The sequence below is a fragment of the Eleutherodactylus coqui genome, chromosome 1 (assembly GCF_035609145.1).
Source record: "Eleutherodactylus coqui strain aEleCoq1 chromosome 1, aEleCoq1.hap1, whole genome shotgun sequence".
Classification (NCBI taxonomy): Eukaryota; Metazoa; Chordata; class Amphibia; order Anura; family Eleutherodactylidae; genus Eleutherodactylus; species Eleutherodactylus coqui.
The window spans coordinates 371,866,371-371,884,639 of NC_089837.1; the positions used below are offsets into that span (position 1 = coordinate 371,866,371).

Consider the following 18,269-nt stretch of genomic DNA (forward strand, 5'->3'; position numbering starts at 1 on the left):
AGACTGAGTACAAGACACAAGGCAATTATAGTGCATCATTGAGGTCTCTCCAAGGCAAAGATTTCAAAGCAGACTGGGGTTTCAAGATTTGCTGTTCACGCTCTTTTGAAGAAGCACAAAGACACGGCCAACGTTGAGGACCGTAAACGCAAGGGTCGGCCAAGAAAACTTAGTTCAGTAGAGAAAAAAAACACATCAGGATTACTTCCCTTTAAAATCGGAAGATATCCAGCAGTGCCATCTGCTAAGACCTGGCAGAAATTGTGGGACCCAGGTACACCCATCTACTGTTCAGAAAAGTCCAGCCAGAAGTGGTCTTCATGGAAGAATTACAGCCAAAAAGCCATACCTTCAACATAGAAACAAGCGACTTAACTATGCACGAAAACATAGGAGCTGGGGTGCAGAAAATGACAACAGGGGCTCTGGATGGAGTCAAAATGTGAAATATTTATCTGTAATACAAGGCAGTTTGTTCACTGAATGGCTGTGGAGCAGTACAAGAAGGCTGGGTTCACACGGGACAGAAATGCTGCGGAATTTCCAAGCGGACCGTCCGCACGGAAATTCCACATGCATTTTTTTAAAACAAAGACTAAGCAGCAAAGTGGATGAGATTTGCAAAGCACATGGTGCCGACAGTCCACTGTGGCCAAGCCATGCGGAAACAGACGTGCGGGGCAGAATTCAAATCCACGCCAATTTTGGCAGTTACCATTGCGGACTCTTTTCTCTTTATGGGGAGAAATTTCCGCAGCTGAATGCAGGCTGAAAAGCCTCTTCCAAACCCGCGCCAAATGGCATGGGTTTTGAAGCAGCCTTTCCACTGCAGAAATCTCTTGGAATTTCCATGTGGTCCCGCTGTGGACATTCCGCAAGATTTCCGTCCCGTGTGACCCAGCCTAATGACTGTCTGCATGCAGCAGTGAAGCAAGGTGGAGGCTCCTTAGATGTTTGGGGCTGCATTTCAGCAAATGGAGTTGTGGATTTGATCAGCAGTAATGGGGTCCTCAAAGCTGTACGCGGTTCCCGGTCACATGATCGCAGTTATCCATTGGATGATGGTAATTATGTAAAAGTTAAAGTTTCATCTTCCCCCACAGATTATATCCAACAGGTGAGCTGAAATTGCATACCTAGGGTCCCCGGATTTGTCCCCCGACCTTTGCGCATGCGCTCGTCAGCAAAATGGCAGATGTATGCGCAAAAGTCAAGGATTGCCCTGAGGCCACAGGTCCTGGTCCCGTGATCACCTTTATCCAATGGATAATGGCGGTCACTTAAAAGTTACAAAAAAAAGTTGAAGTTTCATTTTCCTTCACCAATGTGATCAGTGAGAGGAGATTAAACTTCTTACCGGAGGCCTCTGCATTCGATCCCTAATGCGATCCTCCTCCATGGACCTTCTCCAGCTTCTGAGCATTCACCTAACGGCAAAATGCCGGGTACATGCGCAGAAGCTGGGTAGGGCCCTCAGGGAATTGAAAATATCCTTGCTCTCAACAACCAAAGGTAGCTGAGAGCCTGAAGCAGTGAGCAATGGCTTCGCCGCGTGATAAAAAAAGTAGCGATCTACCTTAGGCCGGGCTCCAAAGAGCAGATATGAATTGCGGATTCTGCAAGCGTTTGATCTGCAGTAATACATGGACCAATCAAATGCACTCAATGACACAATTCCACTCACATTAGCAGGTCGGAATTACATAATCCACTTGCAGAAAACAGAACGCAGCATGTTCTATTTTACCATGGATATCCGCAACATCAAGCCCATTTTGCTCTATGGTCGTGGATATACCTGCAGCCCATACATAACTACATTATTTTTAGGGAGTCCATTTTTTTCTGCATAAGAGAGCAATGTGGACTGGAATTTATTCAGTTGTGCTCTGAAATCGAAATGGGTGTTCTCTCCATTATAAGCCTAGCCATGTATCCTATAAGTAGATTGGTCTACAATTGGTATGTTTCTGAACACGGAACAAACAGGGGTATCCATTTTAGGGTGAAAGTCTTCATTTATGTGTGTGCAGAACCAAAAACAACCCTGTTTTTAAAATTTACACAATTGCCAAAATAATGAAAATCGTAATTTTTCCTTCTGCCTTGCTAAGCTTGATTTAAAAACTGTTCGGTCAAAATACAAAGTACACCTAGATGAATTAGGTAAGGGGTCTAGTTTTCAATATGGGTTCATTTGTGGGGGTTCTCCATCGTTTTGGCCGCTCAAGTGTACAATGGGGCCCAAAACACCTTCAAGAAAAAAGCCTCCAGCTGCTCCTTTCGGTTTGGGCCCTGTTATGTATAGAGACATAATATTAGGGCCACAATGGGTAGGTTTCTGAACACGAGACAAACAGGGGTATTTACTTTGGGGTGCAAGTCTTCATTCATATGTGTGCTGTACAAAAAAAAACTTTTTAAAATGACAATTGCCAAAAAACTGTGGGGTCAAAATACATAGTACACCCCATAGATGAATTTGTTAAGGATTCTAGTTTTCAAAATGCAGTCATTTGTGGGGATATCTATCATTCTGACACCTATGACCCTTTGCAATCTTGGCTTGGTGTAGGAAAACAAAGTGTTCCTCAAAATATTGATAACTAATGTTAAATTTCTACATCTCCTCAATGATTTAAAAAAAAAAACAAAAAACACAAAGTTTTTCAAATGTGCGTCCAGAATAAAGTAAACAGATGGAAATGTATATCTTATCAAAAATGTTACAGTATGTTTGAAAATATGAGATATTGCAATTAAAAATGTGAAAAAAAATTTAAACATTTTCAAAATGTTTTCAATTCTGGGCTTTTAATAAATATACACAAATTCTATTGGTCTATTTTTACCATCTAAATGAAGTAACATATGTGGCGAAAAACCAATGTCATAATTACTTGGATATGCAAAACCTTAACGGAGTTATGATATGCTAACCCCTTAACGACCGGGCCATAGTGTTTTAGCGCCGCTATCTCCCTCCATACAGCGCGGGCGTCAGCTGTTTATTACAGCTGACACCCGCGGGCAATAGCTGCGCTTGGCCGTTCGGCCGATCGCGGCTGTTAACCCTTTAACCCCTTGAGTGGCACGCCCGGAAAAGTTCCGTGACGAGCTCCACTGCCCATAGTGATATACCCCGGAAGATTTCCGGGCTATGTATCACTATGGGAGCTGCAGAGCACAATGCCACAAGCTGTGACAGTGTGCTCTGCCTGCACAGACCCACACAGAGCAGTGCAAGGGCTTTGAAAAACCAGCAGAAGATATTGCCGACATGTCGGCAATGTCCTGCTTTGTTTACAGGTTGCCATAGAGACCATCGGCTTGTCAGAAGCAAGCCGATGGTCTCTGTGGCAGGGAGAGCTGGTTGTTAGCTGTCAGAGGACAGCTAGGTACTAGCTCTTACAGCAGAGATCAGAGAAAACCTCCGATCTCTGTTGTGTTAACCCTTTACATGCTGCAGTCTATGTGACTGCAGCATGTAAAGGGCTGTCACCATCGGACCCCTGGAATGTGATCAGGGGTCCTGATGGGTCCCTGTGGAAGTCCCCTAAAGGGACAAAAAAAAAATAAAAAATTTTTAAAAAATTAAAAAAAACACTTGTCTCCCTTTACTTTGTAAAAAAATCAAAAATACAATCACACATGTGGTATCCATGTGCGTCGTAATGACCCAGAGAAGGAAGTTAATACATTATTTAATCCCTTAATGACATGGCCCCTTTTTTCTTTTTTCCCCATTTCTTTTTTTCCTCCCCCCTGTTTAAAAAATCACAACTTGTCCCGCAAAAAACAAGCCCTTATATGGCCATGTCAATGGAAAAATGAAAAAGTTATGGCTCTTGAGACGCAACTGCAAAACTAGTTGAAATTCAATGATTAGACCATTTTAAAAAACCTGCCCTGGTGGGCACGACAGGGTGGTAGGAAACCTGCCACTCAAGGGGTTAAATGCCGCTGTCAATTCTGACAGCGGCATTTAAATCCCCCAAATGCTGTTTGGGGGTCCCGCACGGCCCCCCCGCGGTGAGATCGGGGGATCCGTGCAGGTGTCATGGCAGCCGGGGGCCTAATGAATGGCCCCAGGGCTGCCTTAGCAGACTGCCTATCAAGCCATCCACACAGGGTGGCTTGAAAGACTGCCTGTAAAAAAGCAGTATGACGTAATGCTATAGCATTACGTCATACTGCAGGAGCGATCAAAGCATCGCATGTTAAAGTCCCCCAGGGGGACTTCAAAGTAAAGTAAAAAAAAAGATCAATAAAGTTTTTTAAATTGTAAAAAAAAGTTATAAAAGTTTAAATCACCCCCCTTTTGCCATATCTATTATTAAAAAATCTAATTCATAAAATAAAAATGTATTTGATATCGCTGCATCCGTAAAAGTCTGATCTATCAAAGTAGTGCATTATTTTTTCTGCACGGTGAACGTCGTCCGAAAAAAAAAATAAAGAACGCCAGAAATGCATTTTTTTTAGTTACCCTGTCTCCCAGAAAAAACGCAATAAAAAGCGATCAAAAAGTCGTATGTATTCCAAATTGATACTATCGGAAACTACAGGACATCCCGCAAAAAATGAGCCCTTGCTCAACTACGTCGACGGAAAAATAAAAAAGTTATCGCGCGCACAAAATGACCGCAGAAAATAATTGAAAAAAATTTAATATCTTAAAAAAAAAATTCAAGTACTACAGCAAAAAAAAAAAATACTATACAAGTTTGGTATCGTAGTAATCGTACTGACCCATAGAATAAAAATATCAGGTCGTTTTTGTTGCAGTTTGTGCGTCGTAGAAACAGGACGCACCGAAAGATGGTGGAATGTCGTTTTTTTTCCCCATTTCTCTCCACTAAGAATTTTTAAAAAGTTTTTCAGTACATTATATGCTACAATAAATAGTGCCATTGAAAAATACAACTCGTCCCGCAAAAAACAAGCCCTCATACAGCGACTTCGATGGATAAATAAAGGAGCTACGATTTTTTAAAAGGGAGTAGGAAAAAACAAAAATGGAAAAAAAGCAAAAAAGCCCGGTCACTAAGGGGTTAAAATGACATTTCAGATATCCAGAATTTGGCATGGTCATTAAGGCATGAACAGGCTAGGTCACTAAGGGGTTCATTAGTGTGTGTTTTATGGTCATTAAATTGATATCAGGCTATGGTCACAAGGGTGAGTGGAATTATGGGCAGTGAAAAACTGATAGTTTTCCGTGAGATTTTCATGTGTTTGCCATCAATTTTTGTGATTTAATTAACATATAAGCATGTTTTTCACTGATCTGCAAATTCCATAGTAACATGCATTAAAAAATGGATCATACTCTCATGCACTTGCATTGTATGTGATCCTTTTTTTAACGCTCCCTTAGAAAATAATCAATTTTTGAATAAGAATCACACAGTGAGAAGAAGAGTGTCACGTTTCCAAGTGAAAGTGTAGAAGCAGGGTAGACTGAGAAGAATTTAGATTAGGGAACATGGTAGGCCTCCCTAAACGGATGTGTTTCTAGGGCATGCTCAAAGAGGAGTTTTGGGAATTAGCCCGGTTGCCTGGGGCAGCACATTACAGAGGACTCGTGCCACAATGGATAAATCTTGGAGGCAGGAGTGGGAGGTCCAGATTAGAGAGGAAGTAAAGCCCCATTTACACAGGATGAATGTACTCGCTATCGTGCTGTCACACAGGAGCGAGTATCGCTGGCTTTCTGACAGAGCGGCCAGCCAGGGAACCGGAATGGCTGCAGGAGATTTCTCTCCTCGCTCTCCCCCGCCCCTCTCCATTTACCTAACACAGCGGCCATTTAGTACGAAATGTCTGCTGTTTACACTGAACAATCATCATTCAGGATTTTATGCAGCATAAAAGATGGACGATGATCCTGAACGATGAGTGTAAACAGCCGCTTTCAGTACTCAACGCCGCTGTGTTAAGTGAAGGGAGAGGGACAGGGGAGAGCGAGGAGAGAAATCTCCTCCAGCCTCCCTGCTGCGAGCTAACGATACTCGCTCATATGCAACAGCATGGGAGCAAGTACATGCAGGGACAAGTGTCTGGCATAGTTTGCCCGACAGTCGTCCCATGTAAATGGGGATTTAGTCTAAGTTAATTAGCAAAGCAAAGAGCATAGATAGGGTTGTAGACAGATGTGGGAGGAGATATAGGTTGGTGCAGCACTGTTGAGAGCCTTATGGATGAGACTAATGACTTTAACATTCTATTCTATATTTGATGGTCAACAAGGCAGTGACTGGAACAGGGTGGAGCCATCAGTGTAGCAGTTTATCAAAAAGATGAGCCTGGCTGCTGCATTTAGGAAAGATTAGAGAGGAGAAGGTTTAGTAAGGGGAAGCCCGATCAGTAGGGAGTTGCAGTAAATCAAGCCAAGAGTCGATAAGAGGACAATAAGAATTTTCGCTGTTTCCACAGTGAGGAAGGGGTGGATTCAGGAATACAAATTACTCAGATTGGCTTTTTGTGTGCATGTAGGTTTGTAGGTATGTGTTTCTTCAGATACTTTGTTATACTAGCCTGAAGAAAAGGTAAATGGCCTTCTAGGCTTGCTGTAATACCTTTTCTTTTTCTTCAGTGGGCCATCACAAAAAACCCAAAAAACATATATAGGGCTTTTTAACATTGTGCTCAAAATATGCAATTGTATGGCTATACAGAAGCATATGTATGGAGCATTCTCTGACGTATAACAGCAGTATAATGTGAGATATCCCTCCTCAATATTATCATGCGCCATATGCAAATTAGCCCCAGACTGTCTGATGGACGGTCCACCTCTGTCTGCGCTCCTGGCTCACTTCCTTCCTATTGCATGAAAAAATGCCTTGTTCCATCCTCAGTGATGACATGCTTTTCACCGCAATGCACATGCACCACTCTACGTGATCAGGCATATGCGTGGGGACGTCAGTGCGGCCAAGAAGCAGTCACTGCACATACGTCTGATTGCTGATTGGCACACGAGCATTGCGCTGGAGCACATGACGTCTTCAGTGGGCGGAGCTGGAGAAGTCAGTAAGGACGGAAAGGGGAGGTTTTTCAGGCGATGGGAAGAGAGAAAGCCTGGACCACAGACAGATGTGGAACACCCATCAGATGGTTCAGGACTAATTTGCATATGGCATGCAACACTAATAAGGAGGGAAATCTCAGGAATGTTAACGTATTGGAAACTGATAAAGGTATCCATGGATTCATAATAGCAGCGCACATGTAACTGTGTAATCTGCTTGTATCGCTAAAATTAGGCAACAGATTTCCTTTAAAAGGACACTAACTTTTCAGACAACTTATGTTCATGTAATAGCTGTGTGTGTCCCATCAATCTTGTACTGCATGTTCATTAAAAATTTGTTTAACCATTGTACAGAAGAAGAAAAAAAGTTTGAAGTGCAGCCCCTCTGCAATCCACTGCTTGCCAGGCATTCAGCATCTCTAGCAATTAGGATGCTAAAAGGTCTTCTTAGCTGTTGGGGAGGGGCTGTCTACACAGGCTCCCTCCTGTATAAGCATACTGCTCTCAAATCTGCAGTCAGTGTGTACACAGTCTCTGACTCTGCTGATGTTATACACTCATTGTTAAGAAAAAAAAAAGCAGTTAACTCTGTTAACTGGGTTAGGAATGTCCAGTGGTCAACAAGCTCTATACAAGCGTAAAAAGAGGTCCACTACAGATAAGTAACCTCTGGGAGCCTTTTTATAGGACAATGGTCTCAAGTAGAAAGACTGTCCATCTAGTCACACCACAACTCTAATTATTTGCATATCTACCTGAGATGTAACTGCATGCCGAGTTTTGCAGCAAAATGACAACTCCTTATAGGTGCTTGATTTTTTTTTTGAGAAAGAGTATTTTTACCTAACCTATGCGAACTTATTTTTAAATGGTAAGCAAAGCAGCATAATTCTTTTTGGATTGATCTTTGCTAGCTCATGTGTTTGCGTGATCAGAGAATCTCAGCACAGAGATCTCTATATATGTTGTGACCATGTAAACACACACGAGCTAATAAAGAAGCTAATAAAGATTACTCCAATAAGAATTATACTGCTTTGTCTACAACATAAAGATAAGAGCACATACCAGGAGAGGCAGAGATTGTGTACACACGGATTGCAGATCTGAGAGCAGTGTGAGCGCAGGGACCTAAGCTGTGAAGAAAGCCTTTTCAAACATGCCAGTTGCTAAAAGAAGCTGAATGCCTAACAACATGCAGTGGATTGTAGAGGGTCTGGACCTCAAACGTTATTTACAGTGGTTACAAAATGTTTTTTTAATGAAAGGATATTATATGATTGTTGAGATACACTGGCTATAAGAGGAGCATAAGCTGTCTGAAAAGTTAGTGCCCTTTTAATACATAAACATTTTATAGATTTATGCAGAAGTCACTGCTAAGCAACACAGGCCACGTGGCAGATGACACTTCTATCTCTATATTTGTGTGATTCGGCTGTACCACTCAGCATACATTTAAAAAGAAAGTGCTTTTTCTACTAACTCCTACCAAAGGATCGTGAAAATTAAAAAGTAGTAACAGCAGGGTCTCCAAGAGGATTTTCTTTAAAGCACAGGTTTAGCTTATTCTGAAGGTTACTTTTGGCTAATGCTTGGGTGACAACAAGGAAAATGTCCCTATTAATCCTTGTGTTTGGGTTTTATTTAATACTGATCATTTAATAACACTGTTGGCATTGATCATTAAAAACCTAAAATGAAAATCAGAGTCCATTATTCATTCAGCTAAATCCAAGAGATTAAGGATTATCACTAAATTACAACTGTTTGTTTATGGTATTCCCAAACCCTGGTGAAGAGCATAGGAGCAGATTACTTATACAGCAGAGCATAGTATTTATAGAGCTGTCTGTTTTGTAAATTATTCCATTATGCCGTTGAATGAAAGACGTGTACATAACCTTGTGGTTGAGGCAGGTCCACCCTTTTATGTTATCTGCCAGGACACAATGGCTTACATTATGCTGCCATGTAATACATTGTTTACTAGGACATTGATAGAACACATCTCAAACAATGAAGAGTTTATTGCACACAGATGATGGGGATTTACTTGTGGTTTATGCGATTGTCTTATTGTTGTTTACAGTCTCCTTTGGGATTTCAGATTCTGAAAACATTCCCCTGTGCTAAAAGAGACCTCTGCGGTCACGGACATAAAACATGAGCGATTGTGCTGAAACATTTCATTTGTCCTGCGTATCATCAAACTGTACTGACAGCAGGCGACCTCTGTTGGTCTCAGGGGTATAGTACAACACGTACTCATCCATGGTAACGCAACATATAAACTGTTACATCATTGTCAAATCCTCAGGAATCTGGATTAGCAAGACATGGATTTCATCAGTTTCTAACAAAACCATTTTGAAGCCAGAAAGTGAACAAAGAAAAAATGTGTAAAGAGTGTGAAATTGGAAAAAAAACAAAACAAAAAAAAAGCCTAAAAATTTTATATAAATATAATTTTTGCAGTAGCTTACACCCTTTCAATTTAATTGAAACTGAAGGAGTGAAATCTGCTGCCGATCTGTAACAAAATCCACAGCAAATCAGTGAAATGCAAACGCACCCTTATGGTCCTTTTACATGAGCTGAATTCTAGACCCAATGTAACAAGCTCCAAATCGACACGCATGTCCATCGGTAACCGTTTCATGTTCTTTCACGTGGACTGAGAATCAGCTTATAGCGAAGAGTGATTGTAATAACAATTGCTCTGCCCACGTTAGCAGGGAGATGTACAGCCAACCTACGGTATGGGGACGGAGTACAGGTGGCCACTCAGCAAGTATCTGTAGGTTTACTGAAACTAAGTGACCAGCAATGAACAATCCTTCACAAAACCTGCAATGGCAGCATTTTGGTGCTGCCAGACTGGCATAGAAATAAAAGAAATAGATTTTAAATACACTGCCAATTTATATTTGGTCTTGTAAGCACTATACTTGAGCACACAACATGTCCTTCCAGCACTTTCATAGATTTACTGGATACATCGTATACAAAGTTGTATGTTTGTAACAGATATAAAATAACCTTCTCCAGAGTTCTGCTAAAAACAATGACAGCACACCATGTCCTCTTGTGTTTTAGCTGAACAGATTTCTATAGTTGTTTGCAAGTGCGAGTTCACATATTTATCTTCATGCCAGAAAAGCTGGACACGTTGCAGTAATTCACCTCAAACAGCTGCTTACAAATTCCACTTTAGTCCGTGTTCCCTCCCCCTTCTTAAAAAGGCGATCCTACCTTCCAGTGAGGAGTCTGAATGATTCAGGTCCTCTGGATGTAACGTTTCAGGCTTCGAATGGTGGGATGAATCCAAACTTTCCTTGGCTGGCTCAGGAGGACTAAAGAGAAATGTGAATTTACGCTGACCAAATCTAGAAGAGCCAATCACAGGCCTCATGTACTTTTCACAGTATTTATGTACACTACTACACTAAGGCGGTTTACTGGTTTATAGAAAACAATAAAACCCAATTCTAAGTAGAGGGAGGTCCCCCATCCAGGAGTCTCATCAACTAACCAAAGTGGAGAGTGGCTGTAAAGAGAGTCTATTCCTCTAGAAGACCCAGCATATCCATGTATGACATAGACAAAAGGCAAGTGTAGTACAATGCTTCATTCCCCATTGATCACAATGATCACTTGCTGCTGGATTCCCCCACATATTACAGCAGATTCCTGAAGGTCCCAATAGTGAGACCCCTTCTGATCTGCTTATCATTGTGATGACTCATCCAATAAAGGAAAAAAATAATATCCAAAAGGTACAATCCCCTTTAGTAGAAATATAATGGTGCTTGAAAGTTTGTGAGCCCTTCAGAATTTTCCATATTTCTGCATCTACTTCACCTAAAACTACATCAGATTTTTTACACAAGTCCTAAAAGCAGCTAAAGTGAACCAAATCAAACCCATGAGTCAAAAATATTAGATGTGGTCATTTGAGGGAAAAAAGTATGTGAACCTTTAGGATTAGCAGATAATTTAAAGGTGAAATTAGTCAGATGTTTTCAATCAATGGGATGGCAGTCAGCTGTGAGTGAGCAACCTGTTTTATTAAAAAGAACAGGGATCTATCAAACTCTGATCTTCACAACACGTTTGCGGAAGCGTATCATGGCAAAGACGATTTCTGAAGACCTCGGAAGAAGAGTTGTTGATGCTCATCAGGCTGGAAAAAGTTATAAAACCAATTCTAAAGAGCTTCAATTCCATCAATCTAGCCAGATTGTGTACAAATGTAAGAAAATCTAGGTTATTACCCTTCCCAAGAGTGGCTGATCAACATAGATCATGTAAAGCATAAGGCGTAAAATATTCCATGAGGTCACAAAGGAACCTAAGGTAACCTCTAAGCAGCTAAAAGCCTTTCTCACATTACCTAATGTTAATGTTCATGAGTCCACCATCAGGAGGACACCAAAAATGGTGTGCACCACACGGTACTCGAGTCAATTCCATTTCCTTACCTGCATGTTTTGCGCCATTTTCTGGCCAATAGACATGCAGGGAAGGCATTACAACTTTCTCCTGTGACGTTCCCCTACAGTGAGTGGCTGGCGGGATCAAGTGACCGCCGAGTATATAAAGCAGTCCCGCCTGCTGCTCGCCTCAGACACACGCTGGCAGAGATTAGGGAGAGTGCTGTTCCTGCTATAGGGAGAGTGTTAGGCTACTGTTTGCGTCTGCAAGAACCCCAACAGTCCTTCTAAGGGCCACATCTGACCATGTGCATTACTGTTGTGGCTGCTGGGAGCAGTTTTGCACAATTTTTTTTTTTTCATCTCGGGCTGTGCAGGCTATTACAGCTATAGCGTTCTCAGTCTGCAGTCTATTATACAGAGTATAGGGGCAGTACTGCTGAGGCAGGGACAGTGGTAGTGTAGAATCCTGTCTACAAGAACCCCAACGGTCCTTCTTAGGGCTACCTCTGAACGTGTGCATTACTGTTGTGGCAGCTGGGAGAGGTTTGCTGTTTTGTTTTCATCTTGGGCTCTGCAGACTATTGCGTTGTCAGTCTGCAGCCAATTATACAGAGTATAAGGGCAGTACTGGTCAGGCAGGGACAGTGGTAGTGTAGAATCCTGTCAACAAGTACCCCAAAAAAAGCTCCTCCTTAGGGCTACCTGTGAGCGGGTGCATTACTGTTGTAGTGGCTCACTATTAGCCAGCTAGGCCTTTCTGCAGCCCAGCGTATAATTTTTTCGGCCTACAGTGCGCGTTACATAACCGCTGTGACCCTCCAAGTGCAGGCCAATAATTGCCTAATTTTTTACACCGCTCTGTGCGTCCCATCAACTTCACGCACAGCGTACGCCCACAGCCGCTGATAGAGGGAACGACATATACACGCTATCTAGGCTGCTGTTTTTTTTTTTTTTTTAAAAACACTCCTCCTTAGGGCTACCTGTGAGCGTGTGCATTACTGTTGTAGTGGCTCACTATTAGCCAGCTAGGCCTTTCTGCAGCCCAGCGTATATTTTTTTTTTCGGCCTACAGTGTGCGTTACATAACCGCTGCGACCCTCCAAGTGCAGGTCAATAATTGCCAATTTTTTTACACTGCTCTGTGCGTCCTGTCAACTTCACGCACAGCGTACGACCACAGCCGCTGATAGAGAGAAAGACATATACACGCTATCTAGGCTGTTTACTTTTTCAAAAAAAATTTGATAAAAAAAGCTCCTTCTTAGGGCTACCTGTGACTGTGTGCATTTTACTGCGTGGCCGCTATCACCCAGCTAGGCCTTTTTGCAGCTTAGCGTATAATTTTTTGCGGACTGCAGTGTGCGGAACATAACCGCTGTCAGCCTCCAACTGCACGCCACTAATTGCATAATTATTCAGACCGCTCTGTGTCTGCTCTATTGGTAATACACCATGCTGAGGGGTAGGGGTAGGCCTAGAGGATGTGGCCGTGGACGTGGAGGTCCAAGTGAGGGTGTGGGCACAGGCCGAGTTCCTGGTCCAGGTGAATCGCAGCCAGCTGCTGCGGGATTAGGAGAGAGGCAAGTTTCTGGGGTCCCCAGCTTCATATCACAATTTATGGGTCCACGTGGTAGACCTTTATTACAAAATGAGAAGTGAGCAGGTCCTGTCGTGGATAGCAGAAAATGCATCCAGCAATGTATTGACCACCCAGTCTTCTACGCCGTCCACTGCTGCAACTCTGAATCCTCTCGCTGCTGCTACTCCTTCCTCCCAGCTTCCTCACTCAATGAAAATGATACATTCTGATCAGCAGACAGACTCCCAGGAACTGTTCTCGGGCCCCTGCCTTGATTGGGAAAAAATGGTTCCTCTCCCACCTGAGGAGTTTGTCGTGACCGATGCCCAACCTTTGGAAAGTTCCCGGGGTCCGGGGGATGAGGCTGGGGACTTCCGGCAACTATCTCAAGAGCTTTCAGTGGGTGAGGAGGTCGATGATGATGAGACACAGTTGTCTATCTGTGAGGTAGTAGTAAGGGCAGTAAGTCTGAGTGAGGAGTGCACAGAGGATTCGGAGGAAGAGCCGCTGGACGATGAGGTGACTGACCCCACCTGGTTCGCTAAGACAGCTGAGGAGAGGTCTTCAGAGGGGGAAGTGCAAGTGCAGCAGCAGGACAAGTTGGAAGAGGCAGTGCGGTGGCCAGGGGTAGAGGCAGGGCCAGAGCGAAGACTCCAACTGTTTCTCAAAGCACCCCCTCGTGCCAAGCCACCCTACAGAGGCCTAGGTCTTCAAAAGGTGTGGATGTTTTTCAGTGAGAGCGCGGACGACAGAAGAACAGTGGTGTGCAACCTGTGTCGCGCCAAGATCTGCCGGGAAGCCACCAGTACCAGCCTCACCAGCATGCGCAGGCATATGATGGCCAAGCACCCCACGAGGTGGGACGAAGCCTGTTCACCGCCTCCGAGTCGCACCACTGCCTCTTCCCCTGGGCCCCAACCTGCCACTCAGATCCAACCCCCCTCTTAGGACACAGGCATGAGCGCCTCCTGGCCTGCACCCTCACCTCCGCTGTCCTCGGGCATGGCGTGTGGGCCGCAGCCAACATGTATTTCCTCTCCCGTAACCTCAGCTATCCGGGGCACTGCAATGGGATTTCTTTCTGTACCGTCTGTGTGTTCCTGCTAGCCACCCATGCTGCGGGTGCACACAGACTTGCCATAGCGGAGTTGTACCTGCCTGGCACTTTTTAAAAACCCAGAATGTCTAGGGCATGGCGTGTGGGCCGCAGCCAACATGTATTCCCTCTCACGTAACCTCAGCTATCCAGGGCACTGCAATGGAATTTCTTTATGTACCGTCTGTGTGTTCCTGCTAGCCACCTATGCTGCGGGTGCACACAGACTTGCCATAGCGGAGTTGTACCTGCCTGGCACTTTTTAAAAAACCAGAATGTCTAGGGCATGGCGTGTGGGCCGCAGCCAACATGTATTCCCTCTCACGTAACCTCAGCTATCCAGGGCACTGCAATGGAATTTCTTTATGTACCGTCTGTGTGTTCCTGCTAGCCACCTATGCTGCGGGTGCACACAGACTTGCCATAGCGGAGTTGTACCTGCCTGGCACTTTTTAAAAAACCAGAATGTCTAGGGCATGGCGTGTGGGCCGCAGCCAACATGTATTCCCTCTCACGTAACCTCAGCTATCCAGGGCACTGCAATGGGATTTCTTTATGTACCGTCTGTGTGTTCCTGCTAGCCACCCATGCTGTGGGTGCACACAGACTTGCCATAGCGGAGTTGTACCTGTCTGTCCCCAAAACACTGACAGACTTGGGTAGGGTGCAGAGTGCAGATGGTTTACCACTTGCATTGTCGATGAGGTATTCGATGCCCAAACAGAATGAGTAGTGTGTGGACACATGGAGTCCCCATTGCTATGTCACTCGCAGCACCTTGCGTCACACAAGGTGTTTGCTGGGACAGAGGCTGACCCAGGGCCCGCTTACATACTTCCCACACAGAGTATTGCTGCATTGTGGAGATGTGTAGAAGTGCTGGGCTGGCAGCTGAGTCCCCTTTAGGCCCACGTTTGCAGCTCCTGACGGAGGTGGCACAGGATTGGAATGAAGATGGAACGTCAATCTATTAACAATTCTCAACAGCATTGTGGGCTATCGCCCACACTTTCAAAGAGGGTCGCTGCCTGGCCCTGCCAACCCTCTGCAGTGTGGGCCTCTGGTTCCTCCTCATGGCAGACGCACTTAAAAATAGACATGAGGGTGGTGTGGCTATGAAGCCAGCGTGTGGCATGAGGGTAGCTGAGGGCTGCGCAGGGGCACTTTTGTATGCACTGCGGACGCAGGGTCGTGCGGGGGCTTGGGCAGCATGTAACCCAGGAGAAGAGGCAGCGGTGTGTCCCGCAGGCAGCGATTGTGCTTTGTTGGAGGTAGTGTCGTGCTTAGCTAAGGTGTGCCTTGCTAATGAGGGTTTGTCTGAAGTAAAAATTGTAAGCGGGGGGGGGGGGGGGGGCTGGGCACTCTTGCCGCTATTGTAGCTTAATAGTGAAACCTGGGAACCTGAGATGCAGCCCAGCATGTTGCCCCTCACCTGCCCTATCCGTATCTTTGTCGTTTCCATCACTTTCGTAGGTTTTGCAGATTTGCACAATTAGAATTCAAAATAGAATTCTGAATTATACCAGCAAATTCTAAAGAAAAACGTCAGGACATCTGTCTGTAAGCTGAATCTCAAGAGAACATTGGTCATGCAATAAGACAAAGGCGCAAAGCACATAGGTTGTTCTACAAAAGAATGATTAAAACTAGAATAAAGTTAAAGTTTTGGAATGGCCAAGTGAAAGTCCTAAAGTTAATCCCATAGAGGTGTTGTAGAAGGACCTGAAGAAAACCAACTAACATAACAGAGCTGAAGCAGTTTTGTACTGTGGAATAACTAGATTTTGTAAGAACTTACCGTAAAATCTTTCTCGTCTTGTTCATTGGGGGACACAGCTCTGACCTTGGTATAGCTTCTGCCACTAGGAGGCGACACTAAGCATAAAAGTGTTAACTCCTCCCACTAGCTATACCCCCCTGCAAGCAGCAGGCTAGCTCAGTATACAAGCAGTAGGAGCAGCTAGTAGGATACAACAATAATAGATAATAAATAACAATACTCACGAAGTGTAACACATTCCAACACCATGAGTGACTGCACTGAGGATGCTTCAAGCAAGAGGAGTATACGTAACAGTCCTAATACAAGACTGGGTGGGTGCTGTGTCCTCCAATGAACAAGAAGAGAAAAAGATTTTAAGGCAAGTTCTTACAAAATCTAGTTTTCTCGTTTGTGTCATTGGGGGACACAGCTCTGACCTTGGGACGTTCTAGAGAAGTACCCTAGGGGGCGGGAAAATATAAGAAGTCGCATGTGTAAGGAAGCAAATAGGCTCCTTAGCTGCAACTAACGTTAATGGATGCCTACGCATCCAGCATGCTCAGAAACGGAGCATAAAGGGGCCCAAGTAACCGCTACATGCATCCTCCGGAGAAAAACTCCCGATAAGGATCTTCCAACGAGGCACCAGCCGTCCGAGTACTATGAGCCGTAACACGGATTGAGAATATAACTGCCTGACACTGTAACATTGTCCTGCCGCGAAGCAGACAATTCGGATTTGCCAAGATTACCAGCAGCGTGCCAGCGCGACTGAAGACTGCTACCTGAGAGAGTTCCCCTTGCGTAGTCAGACCGAGTGCACTTGCCATGAAAGGTGCCCACCGGATACTTCATTGAAGTAGATACTGATACCAGCAGCAGCGGGGGAATATATACCAGATCGATAACGACTGTCTCCTGATGACGGCCTTGGCACAAAGTCAGCGTTCAAAACAACGCTGTGGAGCCATCAGTGTTAAAACTTCAGGGAGTTGCATGCCTTCTAACATTCAACCTAGTCAGCATCCACATAACTCCAGGTTGTCAATATCACTTTTCCAGTCCCGCTGGGAAGACGGGAGCAGGGCGAATCTGGACGCCAATGAAGAAGAAACTCTTTGTGATCCATAACCGCTTCTGGTCGAAGACACGTGTTGCTCATTGCTGAAAGAACGTGCGACGAAAGGTTCTTGGTTACCTTGAGAGAGTTATCCTTGCAGCTGGCCACCACTAAAATGTGAAAAGGATCCTTCAACCCCATAATCCTGTGTCTATGCCCACAGCATGCACCCTTGCATGGAGTCTTAGGTTTCCAATGAAGTCTAGCCTTGTAGAGGGACTGACGGGTTAGCTAACTCGGGTTGGCCCTGTACCAACCTACTGGAGCAATTACATGAACCACTTAGCACTTTTGCTGGTCCCTTTCGAGGTAACCTCAGTAGTAGAAAGGGACGATCCCCAAGGATTGCCAACAGTACAAGTATGGAATGTCTCACGGTCTCCTGCAAGCATAATGCAGGCAGAACGCAGGAGGATTACAGCGTGCTCCTGAATCCATCCAACTTAACTCCGTTGTACATGTTAACTTCCTTATGCGATCCGTGGCGAATGCTCAAATAGCTAAATTAGAGACTACTCTGACTTAGAGTTCTCCTTGTGGGCCGCATCTGCCGATCCACCATATTGGGGAAAACTGGGTTGTTCTGCGCCCATCAGGGGCAGCAGGGCACTCTGTCTCAACCGGTATCATGTCTGTAGACTATCCACGTCCGAGCGTACGTGGCTGATAGAACTAGCCGCCCAGATTCCTAGAAAAAAATCCAAGGTGACTTGCAGTTCCGAGACCGCCCGAAAGGGAGCGGCTCACTGCAGATCAGCATGTCCTAAGATCTGCCGGAGGGGAGCTCTCCAGATATATCTATAGCCCCCCTGGCTCGCTGCCGGAGTAGGGACCCAGAATCGCCACTACACATAGACCGGGCTGTGTGAAGGACGAGATGCTCTAACTTAAAAGTCCCTGTTGTCTGTAGTGAGAGCGCACACAGTATGCAGTTGTGGACGGCTCCAGCCTGCGGCTCTCCTATAATCGGAGATTGCGGTAAGGTTGCCTGCCAGAACCGCAGGTGGTCATCGCAGGAGAGCTATCCGTTAGGGAAAGGTCCATTGCTCAAGCTCACCCGCTGTAGAGCAGGGAGGAGGCGCGATGTGTCTGCAGAGTTCCTATGAATAGTACTCCTTCCATCTGGAAGGTACCACCGGTTTCAGCCTGGCTGGAGAAAAGTCAACAGGCCGTTTGACAATCCTGTTGATAGGACGAGACTTATTCTGGGTGGATCCCAAATGTAGTGCGC

The 18,269-nt window shown here is 44.8% G+C and overlaps 1 protein-coding gene across 3 annotated transcripts in view; it reads right to left on the minus strand.

Annotated features, from left to right (window-relative positions):
- The window catches only part of OFD1 (OFD1 centriole and centriolar satellite protein), a 71,727-nt gene that overhangs the window by 19,857 nt on the left and 33,601 nt on the right, over positions 1–18,269 (minus strand). For all 3 annotated transcript variants that reach the window (XM_066578466.1, XM_066578457.1, XM_066578474.1), the window contains exon 18: positions 10,295–10,395. In XM_066578466.1, coding sequence (XP_066434563.1) covers positions 10,295–10,395 — 101 coding nt within the window. The remainder of the gene's footprint in view (positions 1–10,294; positions 10,396–18,269) is intronic.